Source organism: Mercenaria mercenaria, chromosome 3, assembly GCF_021730395.1.
Source record: "Mercenaria mercenaria strain notata chromosome 3, MADL_Memer_1, whole genome shotgun sequence".
In the NCBI taxonomy this organism is placed as follows: Eukaryota; Metazoa; Mollusca; class Bivalvia; order Venerida; family Veneridae; genus Mercenaria; species Mercenaria mercenaria.
Window position 1 is genome coordinate 53,781,873 of NC_069363.1, and position 25,155 is coordinate 53,807,027.

The following is a 25,155-nucleotide window of genomic DNA, read 5'->3' on the forward strand; positions in this document are numbered from 1 at the left end:
CTACTCAAATGACAGTTTCAGTCACAAAAAAGTCTGATTGAACGACACAAGTTCTGGTTGCTCTCGTCCATAGCACTCTGAAATTTATGCTTTGAACCATAGCAAGGTTGTGTTTTTCCAGAAACAAGTCTAACATTTACTTTCATATTCAACCTGTTCTCCGCAAGTAACTGCCAACTTCCCCACATGAATCAGAGGTGGAGGACTAATGATTTCAGACACAATGTCGTTTTTCAAATAGTCACGGAGAACATACGCCCCGCCTGAGGATCGAACTCACGACCCCGCGATACGTAGACCGACGCTCTACCTACTGAGCTTAGCGGGCGGGCATTATATTTACTGTAAATAGACGTCCAAAATAAGTTTGGGCATTTTATAATTGTTTTGTTAGTACATATTATATAACTAGAATAATTTGATTTAAATTTTTGATACTTTGCATGTGAAGTATTGCCGAAAATTCATGTTTTAAAAGTGTTTATATTTTGTTCGTTTTTACGATATGTATAAATAAATTCAGTCAAATATTTAAATTGAAAGCTTCACCAGAACCCCATCATCAGTTAAAAATCAAAAAGTTTGCATTGTTTGAGTTTATGATAATAAAGTACTGTAAGCTAAAAAATAATTCTGTTTAACGCCTTCCACTACGCAAGTTATGACTATAAACTGACTTCATCTGAATTCAACCCCTTTAGAATGAACATATGTAATAAAAGTCTCGCTTGAACATTTATGTAGTAAATTACTCAACGTGTTTGAATTGTCAGGTATCCAAATGGAGTTAAGTACATATCATAAAGAACGTTGCACATTTACAGCAAGCCTGGTTTTATGAAAACTGACATATCTGCTGTTAACTAACTTTTGATACTGCTATACGAAGATATAATTTACATAAAGGATATTAAGAATGGCAAAAACTGTGAGCCGCGTCAAGCATTTTCATGTCTTATGGTAATTTTTTACCTTTTTTAGATTTTTACAGTTTCAAACTGCCCATTTCATTAGCTTTAAGAAAATGTAGACATCACAGGGTACAAAAATGTTAAAAAATAATATAATTTTGGCAGTAAGAATGCCTAGTGACGTTACGTGGAAGTACATGACGTCGTTTAAAACGTTAAACGTCTACATTACGTTCTTACGACGTTATGTATATCTTTGTGCAATTAAGTCCATTCAACACCATTTTGTCAAACTAAAACTATGTAAACCTTTTGTCTTTATTTAATTTGATGATCTAAATGCATCATTCATAGCGACATAAAATAACACATGTTTACTTAATTGTCATTTATAACTGTCATTTATAAAACTAAACTAAAACAGTCCGAACACTTTACGACTCTTCTGGAGCAGGGCATAAAACATCCTGAAATGGTCGTCTGACTAGAGGACGCACGTGCCGGTACAGGTAACGCACACGTTCAGCAGAAAGACCGGGAGGAACTATCTGAGACGGGACGTCATCTCTGGCCATCTCCAACAGTTGCGTTTTGCAAATAACGAAGCGCACCTCGTTTTCATCAACAGCTGACTGCCTCATATATACAACCCCTGGCTCCTCAGAACTAAAACGGAAGAAGTGATATTTTGCGACATTTGGCACTTTCTTAAATCTATCACCAATGAAAGTTTTCCATGCCTTCCAAACCCATCCACTACCTCCGCCATAGGTAACAGGCTGGTTACTATGGGAACTGTTGCTAACGACTTCAGCTATATGTTGTAATGTGTCACAATCCTTCCTACGGTACAGTGTCTTAATGTTCCCAAATCCTGCATCGATCAAACACCTTAAAGAAAAAATAAATAGCATTTTGCAACAACATACAGAAGCAACCAGCTTTGGTGTTCAAGACCGTCATTGAAGGTATATGTAACTGAATTTCAGGAATTGATTCGTGACGTTAACGTTAATCGTGTCATTTATTGTTATATTCAAATATGTCTAGTCACGGCTCACTGCTTAGCATCGTTCTGATTATTGAATATATAACCACTGGGCTAACACCCTTACGCATTTGAACTCTTGACCCCGTTATACCCGACTATAAATAACCCGAATGCTTTGATTATTTCACTAATTAATCAAAAATATTTTTAAAAAGGGTCAGCATGCTAATTACTATGATTTAATCAGTTCCACATACAATCACTAAATTCGCCGACATCCGTTTCGATACTGTTACAACTCTGTCTTTAATCTAAAATTAAAGCTTACCGTGTGTGTCCAGGAAGTTGCATCATGTACGTGATTTTCTGGTGACGCTGCGTCATAATTCTCCAAGACAGGTAACCGAGGACGTAACGGTTCTTGTTTTGACCTGTAAAAAGGATAGCCATAAGCGATTAAATACATGTTTTGAATTAACTATTTAATGCATATTTCATTCTCTGTCCGTTACAATTTGAAAGATCGAAACAGAGACACTATACGCTAATAACCTATAATTATAGCACTACTTTCGAATATAGGTAAAAAGAAGGCTTACAGCAAGCTTTTTCAATAAAATTGTTATTGAATAAAAACAGGACAACAAAGGAACCACATACCAAAGCAGTTGTCTGCATGCAAGCTACACTCATTTTCACCCAGACTATAGTTGGCAAATGCATGGTCTAACATAGATATTACAGCGTCAGGTCCATGTACCAGTTGGCCATCACGTCCTGAAATATTATCAAAGCATAAATCAAGTCCACCTTCAAAGACTATTTAAGAATAAGTACACGTAATAGAATCCCACATACTTAAATTGTAACGCCAAGACTCGTAACTAACGTAACTCTCATACACAACTGACATGACGAATTTTGAAGAACAAGCCTAGTGATACAAATATGTCGAATGTATGCATTCCGTCTCTAATTTTGAGCTAAATGATGTCATGAAGGTACTATATACTACCTTCATGACGACGCCACTCCTTTTCATATGTAATTTTAGAAGTCTCTGATCAAAACAGGCAACATTTTTAAATAACAAATATTTTGCATGAACATTATATTCAGAATGTTTTACACGTTTTTATGATAATATGTAACTCCGTCGGCAATTTATATTAAGGATAAAATGTTCATTTCAGCTAATCAGCAGCAAAGCTCATAGAGTAGGCTTGGATGTTTCCCTCTATGTAATATACTTAGACCTGTCAGCAAAATATTTCCCTCATTAAGAAGTACCGTTCATGTACCGTCGCCATGAAGCATATATAGTTTTCGTTTATTACCGTGTTAAAACGTATTTAAAGCACACTTAATCATTTCTTTGAGCATTGAGAATAACAAAACAATTTATTATTATAAAGCATTTCGGCTAGACTTTAAATAAACATGTACTGTAAATTGGGAAAATTTCGCGCCGCCAACATTTCGCAAATTTGCTCGAATATAATTGCAGCATTATCGATTTCATTAATTCGCGAGCAGACGTCTTGAAGCAACAATTTGTTTTAAAATATGTCACTTTCTTAAATTCGCAATATATATATAAAAAAAAAAAAAAAATCTCGCGAATAGTGTCCAATTTTCCGTACACTGAAAATATACTGCTGAGATAAGTAAAAGAAATACCTATTGTCTCATTCTCATCAATAAGGAAGTTGTACTGTTTGTCTCCATCCACTCTGTATCCAAAGATCAGGATTTTTCTGGGTTGAATAAAGTATGTCGGCCTTTTTCTCTGGTGTGGTGGGTAATTTGACATATTGTGAGAAATCGAACGTGTAGTGTACGTCGTTGCATGAAAAGTTGTCTCCACTTCTTTCGTCTTGTCGCCTTAATCTCTCAAACATGTTTGTTGATCTTTCAACACACTCCCGGTATATTTCTCTTTCTTTCCTAGCTTGTAATACATGATTATGATATTTCTCTGTGGCAGACAGTTTTTCATCTTCTGTTCTTGCTAGCTGTATATCTTGGCGAAAATCCTCACAAGTTTTGCATACGTCATCTTTTGGAGCAGCTATTTTAATGTGAGGAACACATCTTTTCCATAGATCTTTAAAAGTAGACAGGCCAACATATTGCTTTTCAATTTGACTGCATGCTGTAACATATTCTTGATGAATGGAAAGCTTAGTATTTTTTGAAGGAAGGTAGACCGGTGCTTTTTCTCCCCGGCCACGTGGAGCTGCTGGCTGTGGAAGCCCTTCCTCACTAGCATAATTCAGGAGAAACTGCACTGCATCTTTAATGGTTTCATGCGAAAACGCGTTAGGTGCTTTTCTACCAAAATTCCCATGAACTCGAGGTTGAACGCCTTTTTCTTTCATATGTTTCAGGAGAGCTCTAACTGTCCATAAACCTATGTCATAAATTACAAGAAAAGCATCTTGACATATCTTAATACCATTAAAGATGTATTCATAGCGTACACGTTTCCTTTCACCACTTCTGCATCTCTGGTCATTTCCGACTTTTTTTAATGTTCCCATAATTAACAACTCCTTTTCTGTTTTTGTCAATTCCCTCAAATTATATATATTTGATCTAATTTCTTCGACAGAAAACTGCAAGAAACAGTTCTTAGAACACCCACAACCCTTGTCATAAACACTGTCCAGTTTATCTAAGTCAAACTGTGGATCATCATTTTCAGGATCTACTTGATAAGTCACAGATTCTTGTGATAAATACCTGCTAACGTGGGTGTCAATGTTATCTGTGGTCTCTATTTCATCTTCACTTTCCTCATGTGTATCATTAGCACGACACAAATGAGACTGTGTACTGTTTGTGGAAGAAGGTTCAGTTAACCCAAACGCACCCAACAATGTATCTAATTCCTGAAAAATAAAAAATAAAATGTTATTTTATTTAAAACTTAGAGTAAGTTAATACAGTATGTTAATAACGATTTTATCAAGGAATATAGAGAAGGGTATTGTACACATTGTTTTGCATTTATATTCATGCATTGAAACATAGTTTATTTCTTTATTTTTAAACATTTTTAAAAAAGATAAAAAAAAAAAAAATAAAGAAAGAAACAATGGTCACATAAAAATGCTCTTCAAAAAAAAAAAAAAAAAGAAAGAAAAATTGGCACCTTGAGAAGTCGGTCTTTGGTACCCTTGCTCTCAAGTCAAGAGTGCTAATCTCTCGGCCATTCAGACCTTAGCGTATATGAAGTCACTACTTATATATAAACTAGATCTACAGCTTCCTTCTACTTTGACTATTATGCCTCTCAAATTTCGATAAAATTGCGATTTAAAGCTTTAATATTCCTTAATAAAATCGAATGGAATCAATGAATAATAAAAATATCACCAAAATACTATATATACTTGGTTCGGTCGAATAACTACATCATTAGTCAAAGCTGGCCCTTTAGCGCAAAATTCTGCGAAACGGTCGTTAATATAGTTATCATATGATGATGATTATTATTATTATACCAGATTTATGATGTTACAGGACCATCAGACAAAGTTAATAGCAGAGCTACCGGCGCCGCGAAGCGGCGTCGGTAGCGTCGCATTACGGTTAGACGTATGAACAAGAAAACGAATAGAGAGATCTAACTGTGTATACTATCGAGTTGAAAATTCGTGGTACTTTTTAGAATCGGTGTTGTTCGGATTTTTTCATGTGCTCTATGCAGATAGTAATTAATCAGTAAAGACGTCAGTAGACGCTTACTGTTTACGATTGACAAAAGCGTCTCGCTTACTGCTTTGAATATTGAATAAAAATGTAATTGCGCGTTTGATAATAAAACATTAGTGCTAAATACATTTTCTACGACGAAAAAAGAAATAAAATACAATAATTTCATTTTGAAACGACTTTCGTCACGCTGCCATTACCGAACTTTATTATATATACTTATGTTTGTCATAATGACGTCATAACTCCACAGTGGTGTAGTGGTTAGCGAGTTCGCGTTCAAAACCAGAAGTCGTGAGTTCGAACCTCACTTGGACCAGATTTTTTTTTTCAATTCCTTTTTTTTTATTTCAGTTCTTTTTTCTATTATTATGAGTTTTGAAAATATTGTATAACTAAAGTCATTCATGTGAAATTTAACAAGTATTTTTTTGATGTATTTATGTATGCTTGTTGTATGTGTGTGTATTAAATATGTATATATATATACAATAAATTATGATTAAACTAAATTTAACAAGTGTTTAGTTTTGATGTCAGGTTCCAATGCAGAGCCTGTGCAGTAGTCAGTAGACATAACTTTCAAAACAAAAACAGCTTTAGGATAAAATAAAATGCTCTTCTCCCCGTTTGCATGTATTTCATCCGTTAGCTTTAAAATCACTGACCAGAGTTTATATATATAAAAAAAAAAAAAAAAAAAAAAAAAAAAAAAAACAACAACAACAAAAAAAAAACTAAAACTGTTGGCGATGAATTATCAATAAACATCTAAAAGGTTTTACTACCATCCCTATTTTATAGTGCTAACCATAAAAAACATAGAAATGTTAACTTAGAAGTTCAGTAAATAAACAGGGTTTTTCGAGAATTTCGGCAAACACTGTTTTTCTCAGGTAAAATTCTGATCATTAACTTTTAAAAGATGCTAGTCTTTTGAGTTTAAAACAAGCTTTGTACAGTCATGTAAATGATTGTAATTTTCCCATACCAGGCGTCTAATTTCTATTAACTTTGGAATTGAAACATTAACTTTTTACATTAAGTCCTTATTGCCAAACATTCACACGCAAAGAAACAAAATTCCTTCGGCTATTGGCCTAATGAGATTCTGTTAGGTTTGAAGCTTTTCAATTTGAATGAGTTATCATTTGTGACTGGTTTCCAGTATGATAATAATTTATGTAAAATTGTTGATGCAGTACGTTTTAATAAGAATAACAGAAATTATTCAAATACGTTTTTTTCTTTATCTTGGTGCAGATTTTAATCTATATCGAACTTTCTTTTAATTATATACAGAATATCTTTCGAGTATTTCACATGTCAAGAATTAAATTTGATGCAGTCTAAAACATGCATTCAGAAATCATGAACTATCATTGATAGTTATAATTTTAATAGATTTAATAGAACATAAACTTCCTAAACGAATCCATAATTCCAGACAATTCCAACACCACTCCTTTAATTTTAAAGGGGCACTGTGATTTTTCAAGGGAGCTCTGCCTTTTAGGTAGCACCTAATTTCATATTATTCTATATGCACACAAAACATACGTAAAATCCCACGGTGATTTCCATACTGCAAGCAACCGCAATGTCAAATCAACAAAAACTGCCTCGGAAATGTTAACTTATTTCTACAAATTCTAGCAGCCCGGAGAGATTGTGACTTCAGCATCATCTAAAATTAAAATGTGTTCATGATTTATAAAAGAAAATAGAACTCGTACTCACATCAAAAGTCCATTTCCTTTGTTTATTTTTCACGTGTAAATTTCAAGGGCGCCGCCATTTTATTTTCATCTCGCTCGACTTTGACGTCACTTTTCTCGCTTACGTCATAAATACCATAAGACATGAAATTGCTTGACGCGGCTCATTACTGTTTTGACTTGAAAAAGGTAAATAATGTATTTCATTTTTCTGAGCAATTTAAATATTTCAATTAGTTAAACGAATAAAGTATATAAATTAATTTGTATCAGTACGATTCCGCTCCCAATAAATTGATATGCGGGGATGCAGGGTTTGATCTCCTGGTTGCCACGGATGTTACCACACTCCTGGTTGCCACGGATCTTACCACCCTCCTGGTTGTCATGGATGTTACCGTCCTCCTGGTTGCCACGGATGTTACCATAGCTACGTTAAATGTATTTGTTGCGGAATGTTGTTTATACCCTCATATTTACAGTTAGCAAATTTCTTCGCTACATGTGTGAACCGTCTGCTTAAAGAAAAAGCAGATCGAGGGGTCAAATTGGGACTCAAATCTTGGTCCTTTACCACTGCTTCTGAGCTATCGGGCACTTACCTGCCAGTTAGAACGGAATTCAAACATTAAGGCCTTGTAATACTTTTCCGATGGAGTACTTAAATGACCTACCAGTTTTTATAATCAAGGTCCATTCCTTGACAAATACCCATTACAATTTTTAGATATCAGTAAGTACATTATATTTTATATGGGAACATATTTTTTATTAGTTAAAAAGGGTTAAAGCAGACTCCCTGGAAACACCGAGTACAGCAAACACAGCCAGAGCCACACGTTGCAAAGTAGGCCAACATAAGATAAAAAATGTAGTGAAAAGATATAGCAGACAGGTTGCTCCAAATACCTATCAAGCCCGCCCGCTTAGCTCAGTAGGGATAGCATTGGTCTACGGATCGCGGGGTCGCGAGTTCGATCCTCGGGTGGGGCGTATGTTCTCCGTTACAATTTGATAAAAGACTTTGTGTCTGAAATCATTCGTCCTCCACCTCTGATAATTCATGTGGGGAAGTTGGCAGTTACTTGCGGAGAACAGGTTTGTACTGGTACAGAATCCAGGAACACTGGTTATGTTAACTGCCCGCCGTTACATAACTGAAATACTGTTGAAAAACGGCGTTAAACCCAAAACAAACAAACAAAATCAAATACATTTCAATAACATGAAAGATATAAAAATTGGGGATGGGTAAGATACTGCTATGGGAGTTGAAATATGTTAAGTAAAGAGCGGGATTTAAAAATAGAGGAGTAACATAGGGTGAAGGGAAGTAAGACAACATACAAAGACCAAAAAGCATGCAATGGTCTGTAACATATATAAAGGAAACTGGGTGTTGAACCGCGTTTTTGAGCAGGCCAACTTCACAAGTGTAAAGAAAATAATTCCCCGCTGCGATAAGCTCTAACATTAGTGACAAAATACCAAAATATTTAAATTAGGGTCAACCTGTAGTATCAGTACACCAAATGTATTCAATGACATGTGTAAGTTTTAAGTAGTCATGATAATACCCATTAAAAAGAAAAGTGAGGTGGCTAACTACGGCATTTGTTTTAATAGGATATGACGATTTCTATAACATAGTTTATACTGTATTGAGCGGTCATGTCTTTTTGCCCTACGTAGAATATGCATGCGCGAAATTTTACTTCCGTTGCTTAGGATTGCGCCAAGAGTAAATCTTTCTGTTATTTGAGCAGGGTCTTGCAAAGATACACAGACACTGTATAATATATCCTTCCAGATAATTTCAAAACTGAAATCGTCTCTTTTGTCGTTTAAATGTTTTTGTTTCAAATATTCCTTTATCAGTTGTTAGATTTAAGTCCTAAAATAACGTATCAAAATTTGAGGTTTTAGCTTTGTTTATGTGTCTTGAGGGGAAAATGTGTTTCAACATTTCTGGGAAAATATAGGCTACATTATCAAGGTATCTTAAGGCTTCATAAAAAGGCCATGATAATGTCAAACTAGGCTTCAGTGATAAAGCATGAAAGTTAGGCCAGTTTTTTTTTTGTTACTCGGATTCTGGGCAGAAAAATGTCGACAGGAGGGGTGGGGGGGGGGGGAAGGGGCAGTAAAGCAACAGACGATAAGTGATCACTTCAAATATGTTGCCTGAAAGGGTTTTAACAGCATTTAACCTGTATTACAAAGATAATTACCATTCTTTGTTTAAATTTTTATTATCTTGAACATAAAATTGATGATTTCAAAAACTTTAACAAAATCACTCTTAGGGCATGGATATTATTTGCCCTCGGTCATAACATCTCCGGCGAGTATTAAATTGATTTTTGAATAGCAAACCATCCATCATTTTCAATGGTCTGATCGGCTGGTTTCAGTTTTTACATGTACATACTTTTATTTTTAATTCACAAACTTTTCTGACCAAGATCTTTATTTAATATTTTTAATATTTATTTGTTGGATTTTAAGTCACACTGACACAATTCTATAGGTCATATGGTGACTTTCCAGCTTTGAATGGTGCAGGAAGACCCCCCAGGTCCAAGAATCATCTCAGGCAAGAATGGGCACCTAGGTAGAACCACCTACATTTCGTCAGCCAACTGGATATCTTCCTCACATGATGACCTGAGTGGGACTCGAACCAGCAGCGGTTAGGGGCAAGTGATTCGAAGTCGGGCCGCTTTATAATTGTATTCAATGGTCAGAAAATGACTGTTTGGGAGAAAGCATAACTAGATAGGTCCCTGAAAGGGATGTGTATGCAATGAAATATAGATAAATACCTCCAATCGGGCAACTTGTCACATGTCTTCATATCACAGGGTTTTTCCCCCTTCATAATAGGAGCCTATAACAGGCTCCTTCCCTCAGAAAATATCTTTCAAATCATGCAGTTTTCCCCAAAAATTGACTTTACATCAGGTCTTTTTATTCCCCTTTGCCCAAATACCGAGCTATTTTGCCCCAAATCACAGCCCTGGGCCCCTTCCCCTCCTGGTAAAAAAAAACAAAACCCAAAAGCTGAAACGGACTTCTCCTTTGTTTGGCAGTGCTTTCTTGCTCCTATACCGCATCCACATGTCATATATAACCCCCAAAGGCATGTCAAATTCACATTCAATGTTGTCATTGTTATTTACGTCGGGGAAATCTTCAAATGTTTTTCTAGGATTTTGACTGAGACATCGTTACTGACCGTAACCGTTTCGTTATCTAAATTTCGCCAAAGGTTTTCTAGCTTTCAAAGTTTCATCTTCTTGGCCTTTACAGAACTTGTTTTTCATTGTTTTATTGTCTATATACCGGATCCCAAACCGGATGGCAAATCTATGTACCATTCGACTCTTGATTATTTTGCTTCTTAGGCACCGCTTTGTTGTTTTTGTTGTTATTGTTGTTGTTCATGACGTCAATTAAATATAATTTATTACCATTATACCAGATTTATATAGCGCCCTTTTTATGACAAACACATTCAAAGGTGCTTTACGTATAGCAACCTAGCCACACAATGCGCGAAATTCATTTTCTACTTGTACAAACACAGAGCAATCTGACCAGAGGGACATTTGAGATAAAGCCCCCAGAACAGATAGAAAGACGTCCTTTTTAGATACAGGCCTGTATTGCTAACTTAGCCTAGCTCTTTGCGAATAGACAGCCTGGTTCTTTAACGTACCCCGTGTATAGCACCGATACACGCGAAGCCGTCTTTACTGGGAAGAACAACAGTACAGGCCTCTTAGTTAGGTGGGAGACACTCAAGAGCACCTTAGTAATTTCCAGTGCCTGGACCAGGATTCGAACCCTGGACCTCTGGATTGACAGCCAAGCGTGTTACCACTAGACCACCTGCGCACCTAACCGCAGCGATTCTGCATCCCATTGAGACCAGGCATCACTTGAATGAGATTCGCTTGAAATCTTAAACACTGACCTATTTTATTGGAAACATGATCAAAACGACACATTTTAAAAATAAAGAAGTTATATCGTATGTGGCGGCAAGTGATCCTACCTTTGCGACCAGTGAAGACCAAGATCAGCCTGCACGTCCGTACATTTTCAGTACACACCCCTTCTAATAATAAATGGTATTGCCCGAATTGAATGATGGACCGGTCCATTTTAGAAATTTAGCAGGGTAAAGGTTAAAAGTCCTTAGGATGACATTTACGCACTTTTGTGAAAAGGGTCCTTGTGCTAAGCTTGTCTTGGGTTTTCCTCTGGAATGTTGCCATATGACCTATAATTTTGTCGATGGAACGCTAAATCGAAAGCTACTTATGAAAATTTTAAGGCTATCGACTACGTAAAATTTAAAACAATATGGAATACAGCAGCACTTTGTTTGAGCGGCTGGGTTCGGTTTTAATTTGCCCATATGCAGGGTCAAATCTGCAACCTGTAATTGCTCTGGATGTCATTCTAAAGCACCCCAACCACAATTAAAGATGACATATCAATACTACTTGTGTTTGTATTTTATGAGTTTATGATAATAAAGTACTGTAAGCCAAATTAATTCTAGTTTAGGTTAACTTTAGTTTATGCCTTCTTTAAAACTTTAACACAACGCAAGTTATGAACTTGTGAATGTATACTCAATGAATGACCTTGTTTTTACTGTTCATTTATAGATTTCTAACAAATTATAATTCTATAAATTTGAATACAGCCCCTTCAGAATAAACCTATGTAATACGAAGTCTCGCCAGAACGTTTATTCAGTAAATGAACGTGTTTGGAGTGTCGGGTATCCAAATAAATATTATTAAGTGAAGAGGTTGTGCAATAAAGTTAAGTACATATCATAAATAACGTTGCACATTTACAACAAACCTGGATATATATAGAGAGAGTTTTATTTATGCAAAAAGTTACTTCAAATCTGAGGTTGAGTTCAGTAAATATCCCGCAACATTTTATATACGTACAATGCATTTTACTTGCCACCACATGGGACGTGTAAAATTTGGATGATATTAATTTAGTCATCGCGTTGTGATTTTCAGTGTTAAACAAATTAACTAACATTTAACACTACTTTTTGAGGATACAAGTGACTTACAGGACAGTAAGAATTAATGACGGAAAAAGTTTTGTCCTGAAAGAGGTAAATAACTTACTTCATTTTTATAACCTATTTAAATGTTTGGATTAATTATACGATGAAATATTTAAGATAATTTATGACAGTATCGGTGTAATATGTTGAGATGCAGGGTTTAACGTTCTGGTTGTCACGTGTGTTACACTTAAATGTAGTTATTGCGTAATGTTGTTTATACTCTTTAGATGTTATGAAATTTCTTCTCTACATGTGCAGTATATTATTCATTTGTGACTCTTTACATTAAAAGGGCCACTGCAATGTCATTTGTTACACCGATGCTACCTTAAAGGCTCATAATGCCTTTGTTTATAATGTGGCAGCCACATTTTTGTGATGAACATTGATATTTGTCAAAGGTTTGAATATTGTCTCCCTTTATGGTTTTAGTGGAATAAGTTCATATGCAGTAATGAAAGTAGTGTATTTCTGACCATGTAATTATGGACATCCATTTTCACATCTGTTTCATCTGATTTTTACATAAAAATTAAAGCCGTTTAAAATTTTAATGAGCTGTTGTTACACTTTTTGTAGCGAGATATCAGTTTTTGTAGTTGTTGGCGTTATTTTTGTTTTCTTTTTCATATATATTTGTTTTCGAATTACTTATCTCTTTTATTAGAAACTTTTCTGAACTTTTTTCTATTTTCAGAGGAATATATTTAAGAAGTGTTTTAAGGTTTGTATTCTATTTTACGATTTGTGGTAGCATTAAGTGAAAGCTTTCTGTGGTATATGACTTTGTAACGTCATTTTTTGTGAAATGAAGATTTCTAAAATTAAAATCCTTTAACTTTGAGCAGTGTCTTGCAAAACGAATAAGCTGAGAGCTATAGTCTCCGTATGATGTTGCTTCATGAAAATCTCTGTCCGTATGAGAGCAATTGACATTTTCAACGTTGACATCGTCTCTTTTATAAAATTTGTTAAAAAGGTTCCAAGCCCTCCGACCACTCTGGCCCCACCCCCAACCCCCACAATGGCCATTTGGTTATGGTCGCTGACTTGGATCAGTTACCCCCCCCCCCCCCCCACCCCCACCGCTCTTTGTTTGAATCTGCATTGGGATGTAGAATTCTCTCATGTCAAAAGCCCATCTAGCTGGCTTACGAATGGTTGGTGGTACTAAACAGGTGCCCGTCCATGCTAAGATTTCCTGGGGGTTTACTTCACCATCAAAAGCTGGAAAGTCGCCTTATGACCTAATATTGTGTCGATGTGACGTTAAACCGAGCAAGACAAAGGAAAAATCGAAAGCTTACTATGAAAATTTTGCCGACAGTGACCACAGTTTCATATATAGTAGCACCATCTTTGAGCGGATGGGTTGGATTGTAATTTGCCGATATGTAGTGGCCTCGAATCTGCAACCTGCAATTCCTCGGGAGTTGATGCTAAAAGTATCCGCAATTAAAAATCCAAAATCAATATTACTTCAGTTTGCATTTTTTGAGTTTATGATAATAAAGTACTATAAGCCAAATTAATCCTAGTTAAAGCTTTCTTTAAATCTTTTACTCTACACAGGTTATGACTATAAACTGACTTCAGCTCACTGAATGACCTTGCTTTTTCTGTTCTAGACGTCTAACAAACGGTATTCTATATATTTGAATTCAACCCCTTCAGAATGACCCTATGTAATATAGAAGTTTCGCTTGAACATTTATATAATATAGTGAATGGCTCTATCTGTTTGAATTGTTATTTATCCAAATAAAACTTATTAGGAGGTAGTGCAATAGAGTTAAATACATATGAGCCGTGCCATGGGAAAACCAACATAGTGGGTTTGCGACCAGCATGGATCCAGACCAGCCTGCGCATCCGCGCAGTCTGGTCAGGATCCATGCTGTTCGCTTTCAAAGCCTATTGGAATTAGAGAAACTGTTAGCGAACAGCATGGATCCTGACCAGACTGCGCGGATGCGCAGGCTAGTCTGGATCCATGCTGGTCGCAAACCCACTATGTTGGTTTTCTCATGGCACGGCTCATATCATAAATAACGTAGAACATTTACAGCAAGGTTTTACGACAACTGACATATCAGCAGTTATATCTATGCAAAAACTGCTTCAAATCAAAGGCTTGAGTTTGTTAAATATCCCGTAATGTTTTTATATACATCACGTACATCACATGCGTTAAATTGTTGCCGCATGGGTCGTGTAAAATTTGAATGTTATTAATTAATCATCGCATTGTGTTTTTCAGTGTATACAAATTGGCTGACGTTTAATACTACAGAGGGCATAATATACAAACAGGATAGTAAGAATGACGAAAAAAAGTTTTCACCTCATAAAGGTAAATAATTTATTTCATTTTTAACACCTATTTAAGAGTTTAAATTAGATATTTCAGATAATTCCAATCTCCCAATGAAATGACAGTATCGGTGTAATATACGGAGATGCACGTTTTAACCTCCTGGTACTCACGGATGTTACCGCCGTTCCCTTAAATGTACTTATTGCGTAATGTTGTTTATACTCTTACAAGTTTTGAAATGTCTTCGCTACATGCGACTTTGCACAGAAAGGGCACTGGAATGAGCTGTTATTACACTTTTTCTAATCAGATAACATTTTTGTTGTTTTTGCTTTATTTTGTTGTCGTTGTTTTTTTTTCTTTTAATACCTTGTGGTCGTGATGTAAATTTTCGTTTGTCGCATTTTTTTTTATCTCTTTTAGTTAGAAAACTTTTCTAATGTTTCTTTATCTATTTTTCATATTTTTTGGTTATCACATGACTACGAGATACTACAGAAATATTCACATATATCCCCTCTATACTTCGCATGATTTCCTCAATAAATAGAAAATTGGAGAGAAATCATTATTACAGAAAGAATTATCCGTCACTGTATATACCTTTTATATTACTTGTAAATTCCACATCTGTGTACCTAAAAATATAGTTGTTAATCAGCCCATATCAAATTTGAATTGATGTAGTTTGTCGTTAAACAAGTTTTTAGTAAAAAAAACTCCCATTTTCGTATCTGGTTTTATTAGCATTATATTTGACTAAATTTTACACCACAATCAAAAGTAACATAAATATTTAAAGTCTTAAACTTTTGTATGTAATTATATAGATGTAATTAAATAAAGTATTATGTTGCATAATAAGTTTGTAGTCATTGTATATACACAGTCATCATACATACATGTTTATAATAATATCATTGACACAATTTATGGCATAAAGAGACAGCACTGCTAACAAGGACATATTAGATACTACTTTTATACAGAGATAGATCTAGAAATGAAGCGGTACAATTTCGCTTTGATCAAATACAAGTGAAAAAGTTGTTCCAGATAAAAGACACTGTATTATTTACCTTAACTATAATCTACATATACTAAATGCTATTTGTACATACAAAACTGACACGTACACATTTTATCTAATGTTGCATTTAAATATATTATCTTTAACAGAAACTTATATCATTGTTTTACGAATATATTTTTTTAAATGTTGGTCAATGGCTGTGTAGAGGCTGATATTGACTGTGTATATACCATGCGACTTCTATTCTCGAATTTTCGATGTAAGTTTGTAAGTTTCGTTAGTATGCCGAAATTTAGAAATTTAGAGTTAATACCGGACGCGCACCTGACTCTTATGCTCTTCCTTATCACTGTGTTTTAAAATATTATTTTTGATTTGAACAATATTTGCATTAATTTCACTATAGCTTAATTATATATAAGTTTAGGAGCGTGAATCAGAAGTTATTAACTGAAAATGGCCATGCATGCTGTTTGGTATAGGTTTGCATGTTTGCCATCCCTGTAACTCTTGGTAAATGCTTGCATGTTTGCAATCCCTATACCTCTTGGTAGATGCTTGCATGTTTGTCAGCCCTGTAACTCTTGGTAAATGCTTGCATGTTTGCAATCCCTATACCTCTTGGTAGATGCTTGCATGTTTGCCAGCCCTGTAACTCTTGGTAAATGCTTGCATGTTTGCAATCCCTATACCTCTTGGTAGATGTTTGCATGTTTGCTATCCCTGTAACTCTTGGTAGATGCTTGCATGTTTGCCATCCCTGTAACTCTTGGTAAATGCTTGTATGTATGCCATCACTGTAACTCTTGGTAATTGCGTGCATGTTTGCAGTCCCTATACCTCTTGGTAGATGCTTGCATGTTTGCTATCCCTGTAACTCTATGTAGATTTTTACATTTTTGCATGTTTTCAATCCCTGTACTCTTGGTTAATGCTAGCATGTTTGCCATCCCTGTAACTCTTGATAGATGCTTGCATGTTTGCCATCCCTGTAACTCTTGGTAGATGCTTGCATGTTTTCAATCCCTGTACTCTTGGTAAATGCTTGCATGTTTTCAATCCCTGTACTCTTGGTAAATGCTTACATGTTTTTAATCCCTGTACTCTTGGTAAATGCTTGCATGTTTTCAATCTCTGTACTCATAGTAAATGCTTGCATGTTTGCAATCCCTGTTACTCTTGGTAGATGCTTGCATGTTTGCCATCCCTGTAACTCTTGGTAGATGTTTACATGTTTGCAATCTCTATACCTCTTGGAAAATGCTTGCATGTTTGCAACCTCTGTACCTCTTGGTAGATGCTTGCATGTTTGCCATCCCTGTACCTTTTGGTAGATGCTTGCATGTTTGCCATCCCTATAACTCCTTGTAGATGCTTGCATGTTTTCCATCCCTCTACGTAGATTTTTACATTTTTGCATGTTTTCAATCCCTGTAAGTCTAGATAGAAGCTTGCATGTTTGCCGTCCTTGTCTTGTAACTCTTAGTAGATGATAACACGTTTGCTATCCCTGTCCTGTAACACTTGGTAGATGCTTACTTGTTTGCAATTCCTGTAACTCTTGATAGATGCTTGCATGTTTGCCATCCCTGTAACTCTTGGTAGATTGTTGCATTTAACTCTAGATAGAAGCTTGCTTGTGTGTCATCCCCTTACTCTAGAAAGACGCTTGCGAGTTTGCCATCTTTGATAGAGACTTGCATGTTGGTCACCTCTGTAACTCTTAGTAGATTTTCACATTTTTGCGCTTTCTGTAACATAAGATATAGGTTTGTATGTTTTCCATCCCTCTAATTCTATATACAGGGGTGCGTGTTCCCCCCCCCCCCTCCCCCCCCCCACCCCCCACACACACACCCCGTGTTTGTTTGTCATTCTTGCAACACTAAATAGAGAATTGTGTGTTTTTGTCATCTCAGAAACTGTAAATAGAGGTTTGCCTGTTTGCCATCTCTGTAACTCAAGTTGAATATGCGTGTGTTTGCTATCCGGCAGTCTTTTATATGACGACTGCTTCAGAAATATACCAAGATGTTTATATTTCAGGACTCCACTTACGAAAATCCGGCTTACCAGGGATCACAGACTCAGGTAAGTACAGTCGAATCTCGGTATTTTGGTTCCAAGGGATTGATTGTTACAATTCGACATAACTGAAATTCGACTTAAGATGATATGTAAATCACGTGTTTTCGGGACGTTGCTTGAGAATGTCTCCGAGATGTTGAAATTTTTAGATAAACGAATTCGAGATATCGAGTATTAACAACTGTATTCGAACAGTTGAAATAAATTATATCTAAAATAAATCGGTAAAGATGTATATATACCCATTAACACGTGTTTTCTGAAATATATAAGCGCGTATAAATATCAGTTGCTGTTTTTATCAGTAGAAATGAGATTAAGTTTATCTCTGAATTTTTCAAACAAACATACTTTTCAAACAAACAACCTCAGTCTAGTGAAAAAAAGACAGATGTTTTAGTGCAGAGCAATAAATTGGAGTATTAAGAATATTTATGTTTTCATTACTACATACATTCGTTTATAGACAAGGGTTTTGCTACGATAAATGTAAGTATACAGATAACCCTAGTGGATGTTATGCCCAGGGGATTATCACAGGTGGAAGTAACGTATCTAGGATACAGTATGGTTCCATGAGCTATAAACACTTAAATATATTACAATTATAATGTTCTCTAGGGAAAATATTGCCAATAAGTCATTTTGAAAAATTTTTGCCCCTGTGACATTAAGCCATTAGCAAGGACATGAACAGCATTTTGACATGTGCACTGCTTCCAGGAGCGCATTTTATTTTTTTAATTTCTGATCAATGATTGACCGTCTTTTGGGCAATTGAGTAATCTTTCAGAGAAATTTTACTTCAAAGCCCAGTTGCAAACCGTTTACGCACAACAAGCGAGCAACGGCGTACGAAGCGGTAGTTTTCTCCTACCCGAATAAATCTCACACATTTTTCGCACCCAAGTCTTCCACCTAAACGCATCAAGTACATCGTACCAGTTAAAAATAGTGTTACAAGCGGTCAGAACCAGCTACATGCAAACTAACAAGACTAAAAAATTAGGTTCAATCCATATTGAATAGAAAATATTTCAATTCGATATATACTTTTTATTTAAAGAAGGATATCGAACATTTAATCTAAATTTTTTTACACTTACTTTTCTTCTCGCAACGGACTACTTGTGAGGACAAAGGAAGCATGGGCTATTGACTCGTTTCTCAGATAAATCCGAATTCAGTTGGATAAGTGGTCAATAGTTCGTATTTAGGAGTCAGTAGCTCATGTTGTTGAACACCTTTCGGTTAGTTTTCATCCAATCACATTATAGCATTCATAGTGATATGCAAAAATTTGCAATGCTCATTTGTTACGTTTATATCGATTCATTATGAATTTTAAGAAAGGTTTTGCTCGGTTTTACATCTCACGGACAAAATTATATATATATATATAGGTCATATGATGACTTTAAGATGTCGGAGGGAAGACCAAAGCTGCGTTTACAAGCATTATTTTTTGGCCACGGACGAGTAACCGACCTTCTGTAAGCAAGCTGGATCGCTTCCTCGTGTGAAAGAATTGCACACCTAAAGCGAGGAACCGAACCCACCGCCGTGAGAGGCAATGGTTCTAAGCCAGTGACCTTAACTACTCGGACGTGGAGGCCCCAATAATAAAATGTAACGATGAAGAGCTTCGAATTAACTTAAGGGTTTTATTTACTGATCTAGTTGAACAAAGAAATTATTATTTCAAGCAACACTATTTAATTTGTGGATAGAAAAGAAAAGTCTTGCCAAGAGTTTCCTAGCAATTTTACAAGAAACAATACCTAAATATCTGAAAATTCGGCTCAATTACGGCCGGTGTAATGAAGTATTTCGACCCCCATAGAATAACGACCCCCGGTCATTATTCTATAGAAAATGTGACTCCTTTCCTGTAAAATATTGACTCCCCTTATAAAAAACTGACTCCCTTTGAAAACTCTATAGAATAACGACCCCCGGTCATTATCTATAGAAAAACTGACCCCTCCAAGTAAAATACTGACTCCCTAAAGATGACTCCCTTCGAATCTCATAGAATAACGACCCCGGTTATTATTCTATAGAAAAAGTGACTCCTTCCATGTAAAATACTCACTGCCGAAATTACTACATTCGAACTCTCATACAATATCGATTCCCGGACATTATTCTATTTAAAAAAAGTTATTCTTTCCGTGTAAAACACCGGCTTCTAAAAAGACTTTCGACGATAATATCTATTAAAAAGTGATCCCCACCAAACCTAACGTACAATTTTACTAGATCTACAACTCTAATACCCTCCATTGCCAATAGTTAACATTTTGATTGTACTACTACTACTGGTGCCGCTACTTCTATTTCTTACTACATGTACTTCTTCTACTACTACTACTACTACTACTACTACAACTGCTACTACTGATACTACTATACCTGCTCCACTAATACGTCTTGTACATCTACCTCTTCTTCTCCTGCTGCTGTTGTTGCTGTCACTCATTCCTCTGCTGCTGCTGCTGCTGCTGCTGCTGCTACTGCCACTGCCACTACTACTACTACTACTATTACTACTACTACTACTTCTACTACTTTTTATTGTTGCCGCTACCGTACTTTACTGCCACTGCTAAGTATTGCAACTTCTATTAATACTAAGTTCTATGCTAGCAGTTTCTTGTGCAGTTTTCTTCTGAAGAATTACTTCATACCGAAGTTTGCAGGGATTATTGACACTGGTGTGTTTTGTGAACGTATTGTGAATTGTTATTTTCCTGAAAAAATGTATACACCAAGATACAGCGTCTAGAAATAGAATCCCTTTTCCCGTTGCGGAATGCTCTGATTTCTGTGTCAAGAAAGGTATCTGGGGCTAATGGTCAAACGGGAGGCCGGACGGACGGACGGACAAGAGCAAATCTATATGCCCCCCTCCCCCGAGTGGGGGCATAAAATGCAGCAATTAGGCCTTAGATACATGAGTTATCACTAAATTTGACCAAATGACCGGGGGTCGTTTTTTTATGGGAGTCAATATTCTTCGTGAGGTTCAGTTTACTTCACGTGGGGGAGTCATAGTACTATGATCTGGAGGTCATGATACTATGACCGGGGTCACTTTTTCTATAGAATAATGACCGGGGGGTCATTATTCTATGGGGGTCGAAATACTTCATTTCACCGGCTTCAACCTTAAGACATTATTAAGTACATGTTGTATTTCAATTCATGAAACTTAACTAATTATACTTTCGGACTATACTAAATTGTATGCTATCAACTTGTTATAAACATACTAAGTCTTGGATATGTAGATATTTGACAGTTTATAACCATAGTGTATATCAAATAATCATGTCATGATTTCACATCTGCACTCTATCGTTGTATAAGTATCTTGACGATGGTGGCATCGGCAGGCAGGCAGGGTGTACATTTCGTTTGACATATGTCATATAAAATATAACTTGTGTCTTAAGTTATGGAGCGAATTATTTAAAATATCGGAGATTTAAAATTTTAAAATGGAAAATAGCAGTCAAAATGATCAGAAGGGTTTTAACATGGTAAAACTTTCTCAGTTCTAGTAAAGTGAATAAGAACTGTGGAGTAAAATGTTACTTTTTCAAGTTTGTTAAAAGAGATTCTTTTTTCTTTTTTTCATCGCATATATTTGAATGAAGTGAATACTCGTTGATAAATGTAACATAGGTTACATATGTTATTATTCGTGCAATTATAAAGCCTGCCTTGTCGTCATTTTATTCAAAGATATGAAATGTTATATTTTGTTTTATAGGAATAAGTTCAAATATTTCACTTCAGCAATATCTGTAGAAATATAACAGTGAATACTTATCATTGGTAGTAAATAACTTTAATTTTCCTCTCGCATGGCAACGTTCAGCACTTTGAATCAGAGGTCAGTGCACCCAGTTTAGTACGACGGTTTGAAATATTTATATTTTGTATGGAAAAATGTTTTTAATGGAAAAAATGTTTTTAATGTATCATGAACGGCCCGGCGAGATTGCACGTCACTCACAGAAAAAAAATGAACAAAATGGCGTCGTTCGAAAAAATCTTTTATAGGAATACGGTCAGTAATTCGGTCGAAAATGTGCTTCCGTGGTGTAGTCGAAAGAAGTCCATAATAAATAGATCCTAATTTTCCCATTTTTTGCGCAAATTCGTGTAGAACGAGTGCTTTAATCACACTTTTTCACTGCTAGAATACATTCTGCATGAAATGAGACGGTTTTCATGTTCATACACCCCACATGGCAAGTTTTGCAGATCGAAACCGGAAGTAGGTGTTTATTGCGCGGACGAGAGCAAATATGCGCCATTTTTAGGGTAGCAGACCATAACTGACTGGCATTTCACTAGGAACTATTCAACCCCCTATTTTCTTTTCATTTTTTCGTTTATTTTTGATAGAACTTTCATGAAAAATAGGTGTAGGAAAAAGTGATGTTCTCTAAAGATACATAAAGAGGACCTGAAGTTGTCGTTTTTTATATGAAACAAAGTAGGATTTGATTTACTGACCTTTAACCTTTAACATTGGACACTAAAATTAAAAAAAGATCATTAATTATACCAAAAACCTTTTTGTTCTGACGGTAAAGAGCTAAATTGAATTGACATGACTCTACGATTTTCCACTGGATTTAACGATATTCTAAAAGAACCAGGCAATTTATTGGAAGGCGAATACAGTTGAGCGTTGGCTGTTCTATTTAGGTCTTAAACAGATTGATTTCCTAACATTCTTCTTATTTTTTTTCTGATAGTTATGGAAAGCAAACCACTTCTTCTTGTAACAAGCTACTGTAAAAATATATACTAAGAAATGGTTGCAATTTGTGAGCGTTTATTCGGGTATAAAATACATTAGGACTTCTTGCAAAGCGATTCATGTATTTGCAAGAAGTCCCAGTGTGGTGTATATCCGTATAAACGTACAAAAATAGCATTTAATTCTTAAATATTATATATAATACATAACGGCTGCTTATATAGTTATTTCATTTTTTGGTCAAGACTTTGGAAAATGGGTGTGTAGTTAAATGAGCAGATGTTAAATAGGGACCTGATGCATGGACAGAAAGTCACTGGATGAGTTATCAGGGTACCAAACTCGACATAGATTTAATCGAAATGAACTTGTTATGCACCAGGCAGTTTAGAAAAGCGTGTCTTTTTCAGTTAATGTCGGAAGATCCGCACGATTTCAAAGCTCCAAGAAAAAGAACCAGATATATACTTTTGGCAGTGGTAAGATGCATGTGTATATTAGCATTAAATGTTTCGATAGTTTTTAATCTAAAGTGAAGAATAGGCTCTAACATACTTCCATTACTACCAGCAGCAATGACTTGTAAGTTTTCAACATTTAGTTATTTGTGTTTGTGTTGCAAGAGCAGCAACTTACAACTTTAATGTCCTGGTTTATGGCTGAAGCACCCAACCTTTTGTTTTATTCAGTTTATTTAAGTGTCTGCCTGACCGTGAGACAATCATAACTGGAGTGACTCCCTAACCACATGTCTACATTTTTCCCTATCATTTTACAGGTATTTGTTTGTTTAGTGGCTCTCGTGGTTGGTCTAGCAGTGGGACTGACAAAGAAAGACAAGTCTGACACATCACAGGGCAGCAAAGGAGAACAGGTACTTTTATTTTACATCTTAACATTCATTTTTCTAGGATAGATGTATTTGTTTTGTTAGGTTCAATGTCACATTAACATAATCAGCTTTTGATGGTGAAGAAAAACCCAAGATTCTCATCTAGTCACTATTTCAGACACGTGCTCGAACCTGGGTAGAACCATCAACCGTCTGTAAGCCAGCTGGAGTACTTCCTCACATAAAAGAATTCAGCATCACATGAAAACGGCTTACAATGTCTTATATGTTTTTTATGCAATATATAGGACACACTTCTACTCTAACTATCGCTCCTGTGTCCGCATTGTTCGGTATGCAAAAAAATGTTTATTGTATATTCTTGTATAACAAATACGAAGAAAAGATGCCGCTGTGGTATAAAAGCGAAATTCGCCAAAAGCCATGGAAATTTGAAAGATTATACTGCATAAAAGTGTCGGAAGGGTGGTGAGGATGCGATGATTAACTTATAAATGCGCCCTATTCGCTGTATTTGCGTCGATACGTCAGCCAGTAAACAATGTTAAGGACTCACTGCAACATGTTTGTTAAAATGTAACAGGAAGGAAAATCGACATCATCAACGCAAGTTCCCAAAACTACAACAGCTAAAGATAGATTATCTACTCAACAATCATCAGCTGCAACGACTAAAGATAGGTTATCTACCAGTCCATCGTCAATACCTGACACTACAACGCAGCCTGTTGATTGGCTGTCTACTCCATGCTCCAATCCTGTATCAGCACCTCAGTGTCCATGGAGGTATTTCTGAAATTAATACTTTTTTGCAAATATATATGAATATTTTAATCGGGCACTATGACGACGTCGCTATTTAAATTCGTAAGGTTAACTTTACCTTTTACGAACAAACTATGCGAGGCTTGTATACCCCTGAAAGATTTAGCCAGTAATAAGTAAAAAATAAGCATATTTTATACTCTCAGATAATGTGTTTAAAGAGATCATTTACGTCAACACTATGTGTACCATTTCTTTATTGCTAAATGTGTTAGTTTAAAATAATTACAGACAGAACCCTTTACTGCTTGTGTCCCTGGACGGATTTCAGGCAGAATATTTACTGAGAAATCTAACGCCAACTATAGAGAAACTACGAGACTGTGGGGTTCATACGCCGTACATGAGAGCTGTATATCCAACACTGACTTTCCCTAACCATTACACCATTGTCACGGTACTGTAAAGCTTTCCTTAAGTTTAATGTCCGTTGTTTCTGTCACAATTTTTATATCTGTAAGATTTTTAAAGCTGAATATTTGTTTTAGAATTAATACTATTTCTTCCTTCCTCGTGTTCCAGTTCGATCGATTTCTTCGGAAAATCAGACTTCGTCTTTTCTGCAAAACCTAAAACTAAATCTTTGTTTGAAGCCAGCAAGGTGAACTGTTACCGTCCACTTGCAGCTGCATTTTAAATACAGTTGCGAGAAAGAATCGTATAACATATTCCAAATATATTAATATTTTTCAATATAACATAGATATTTTTGTACCACACATAATTGGCAACATATATTTAAGACATATATTTTTATTGCTGTCTGTCTGTTTTATTCAACTCTCTGGCTTGTATAAAAGCAATGT

General features: G+C 35.7%; 2 protein-coding genes across 10 annotated transcripts in view; one reads left to right on the top strand and one right to left on the bottom strand.

Moving 5' to 3' along the window:
• Positions 1-922: 922 nt before the first annotated feature.
• On the bottom strand, positions 923-7,346 carry LOC128555901 (uncharacterized). Its single transcript, XM_053539708.1, has 6 exons — positions 7,183-7,346; positions 3,744-4,796; positions 3,583-3,691; positions 2,563-2,679; positions 2,231-2,333; positions 923-1,802 (listed from the first exon to the last, which is right to left on the bottom strand). The coding sequence occupies exons 1-6, from the start codon at positions 7,204-7,206 to the stop codon at positions 1,346-1,348; spliced, it is 1,863 nt and encodes a 620-aa protein (XP_053395683.1). The 5' UTR covers positions 7,207-7,346; the 3' UTR covers positions 923-1,345.
• A 154-nt stretch (positions 7,347-7,500) lies between these two features.
• The window catches only part of LOC123525750 (uncharacterized), a 52,084-nt gene continuing 34,429 nt past the window's right edge, over positions 7,501-25,155 (top strand). For 2 of the 9 annotated variants that reach the window (XM_053538509.1, XM_053538514.1), the window contains exons 1-8: positions 12,224-12,498; positions 13,151-13,177; positions 14,714-14,806; positions 17,850-17,894; positions 23,082-23,150; positions 23,450-23,545; positions 24,108-24,310; positions 24,581-24,746. In XM_053538509.1, coding sequence (XP_053394484.1) covers positions 14,777-14,806; positions 17,850-17,894; positions 23,082-23,150; positions 23,450-23,545; positions 24,108-24,310; positions 24,581-24,746 — 609 coding nt within the window. In that variant the 5' untranslated portion in view covers positions 12,224-12,498; positions 13,151-13,177; positions 14,714-14,776. Of the gene's footprint in view, positions 7,530-12,222; positions 12,499-13,150; positions 13,178-14,713; positions 14,807-17,849; positions 17,895-21,379; positions 21,437-23,081; positions 23,151-23,449; positions 23,546-24,107; positions 24,311-24,580; positions 24,747-25,155 lie in introns of those variants that run through there. The other 7 variants (XM_053538510.1, XM_053538513.1, XM_053538517.1 and 4 more) reach the window with 7 other exon arrangements.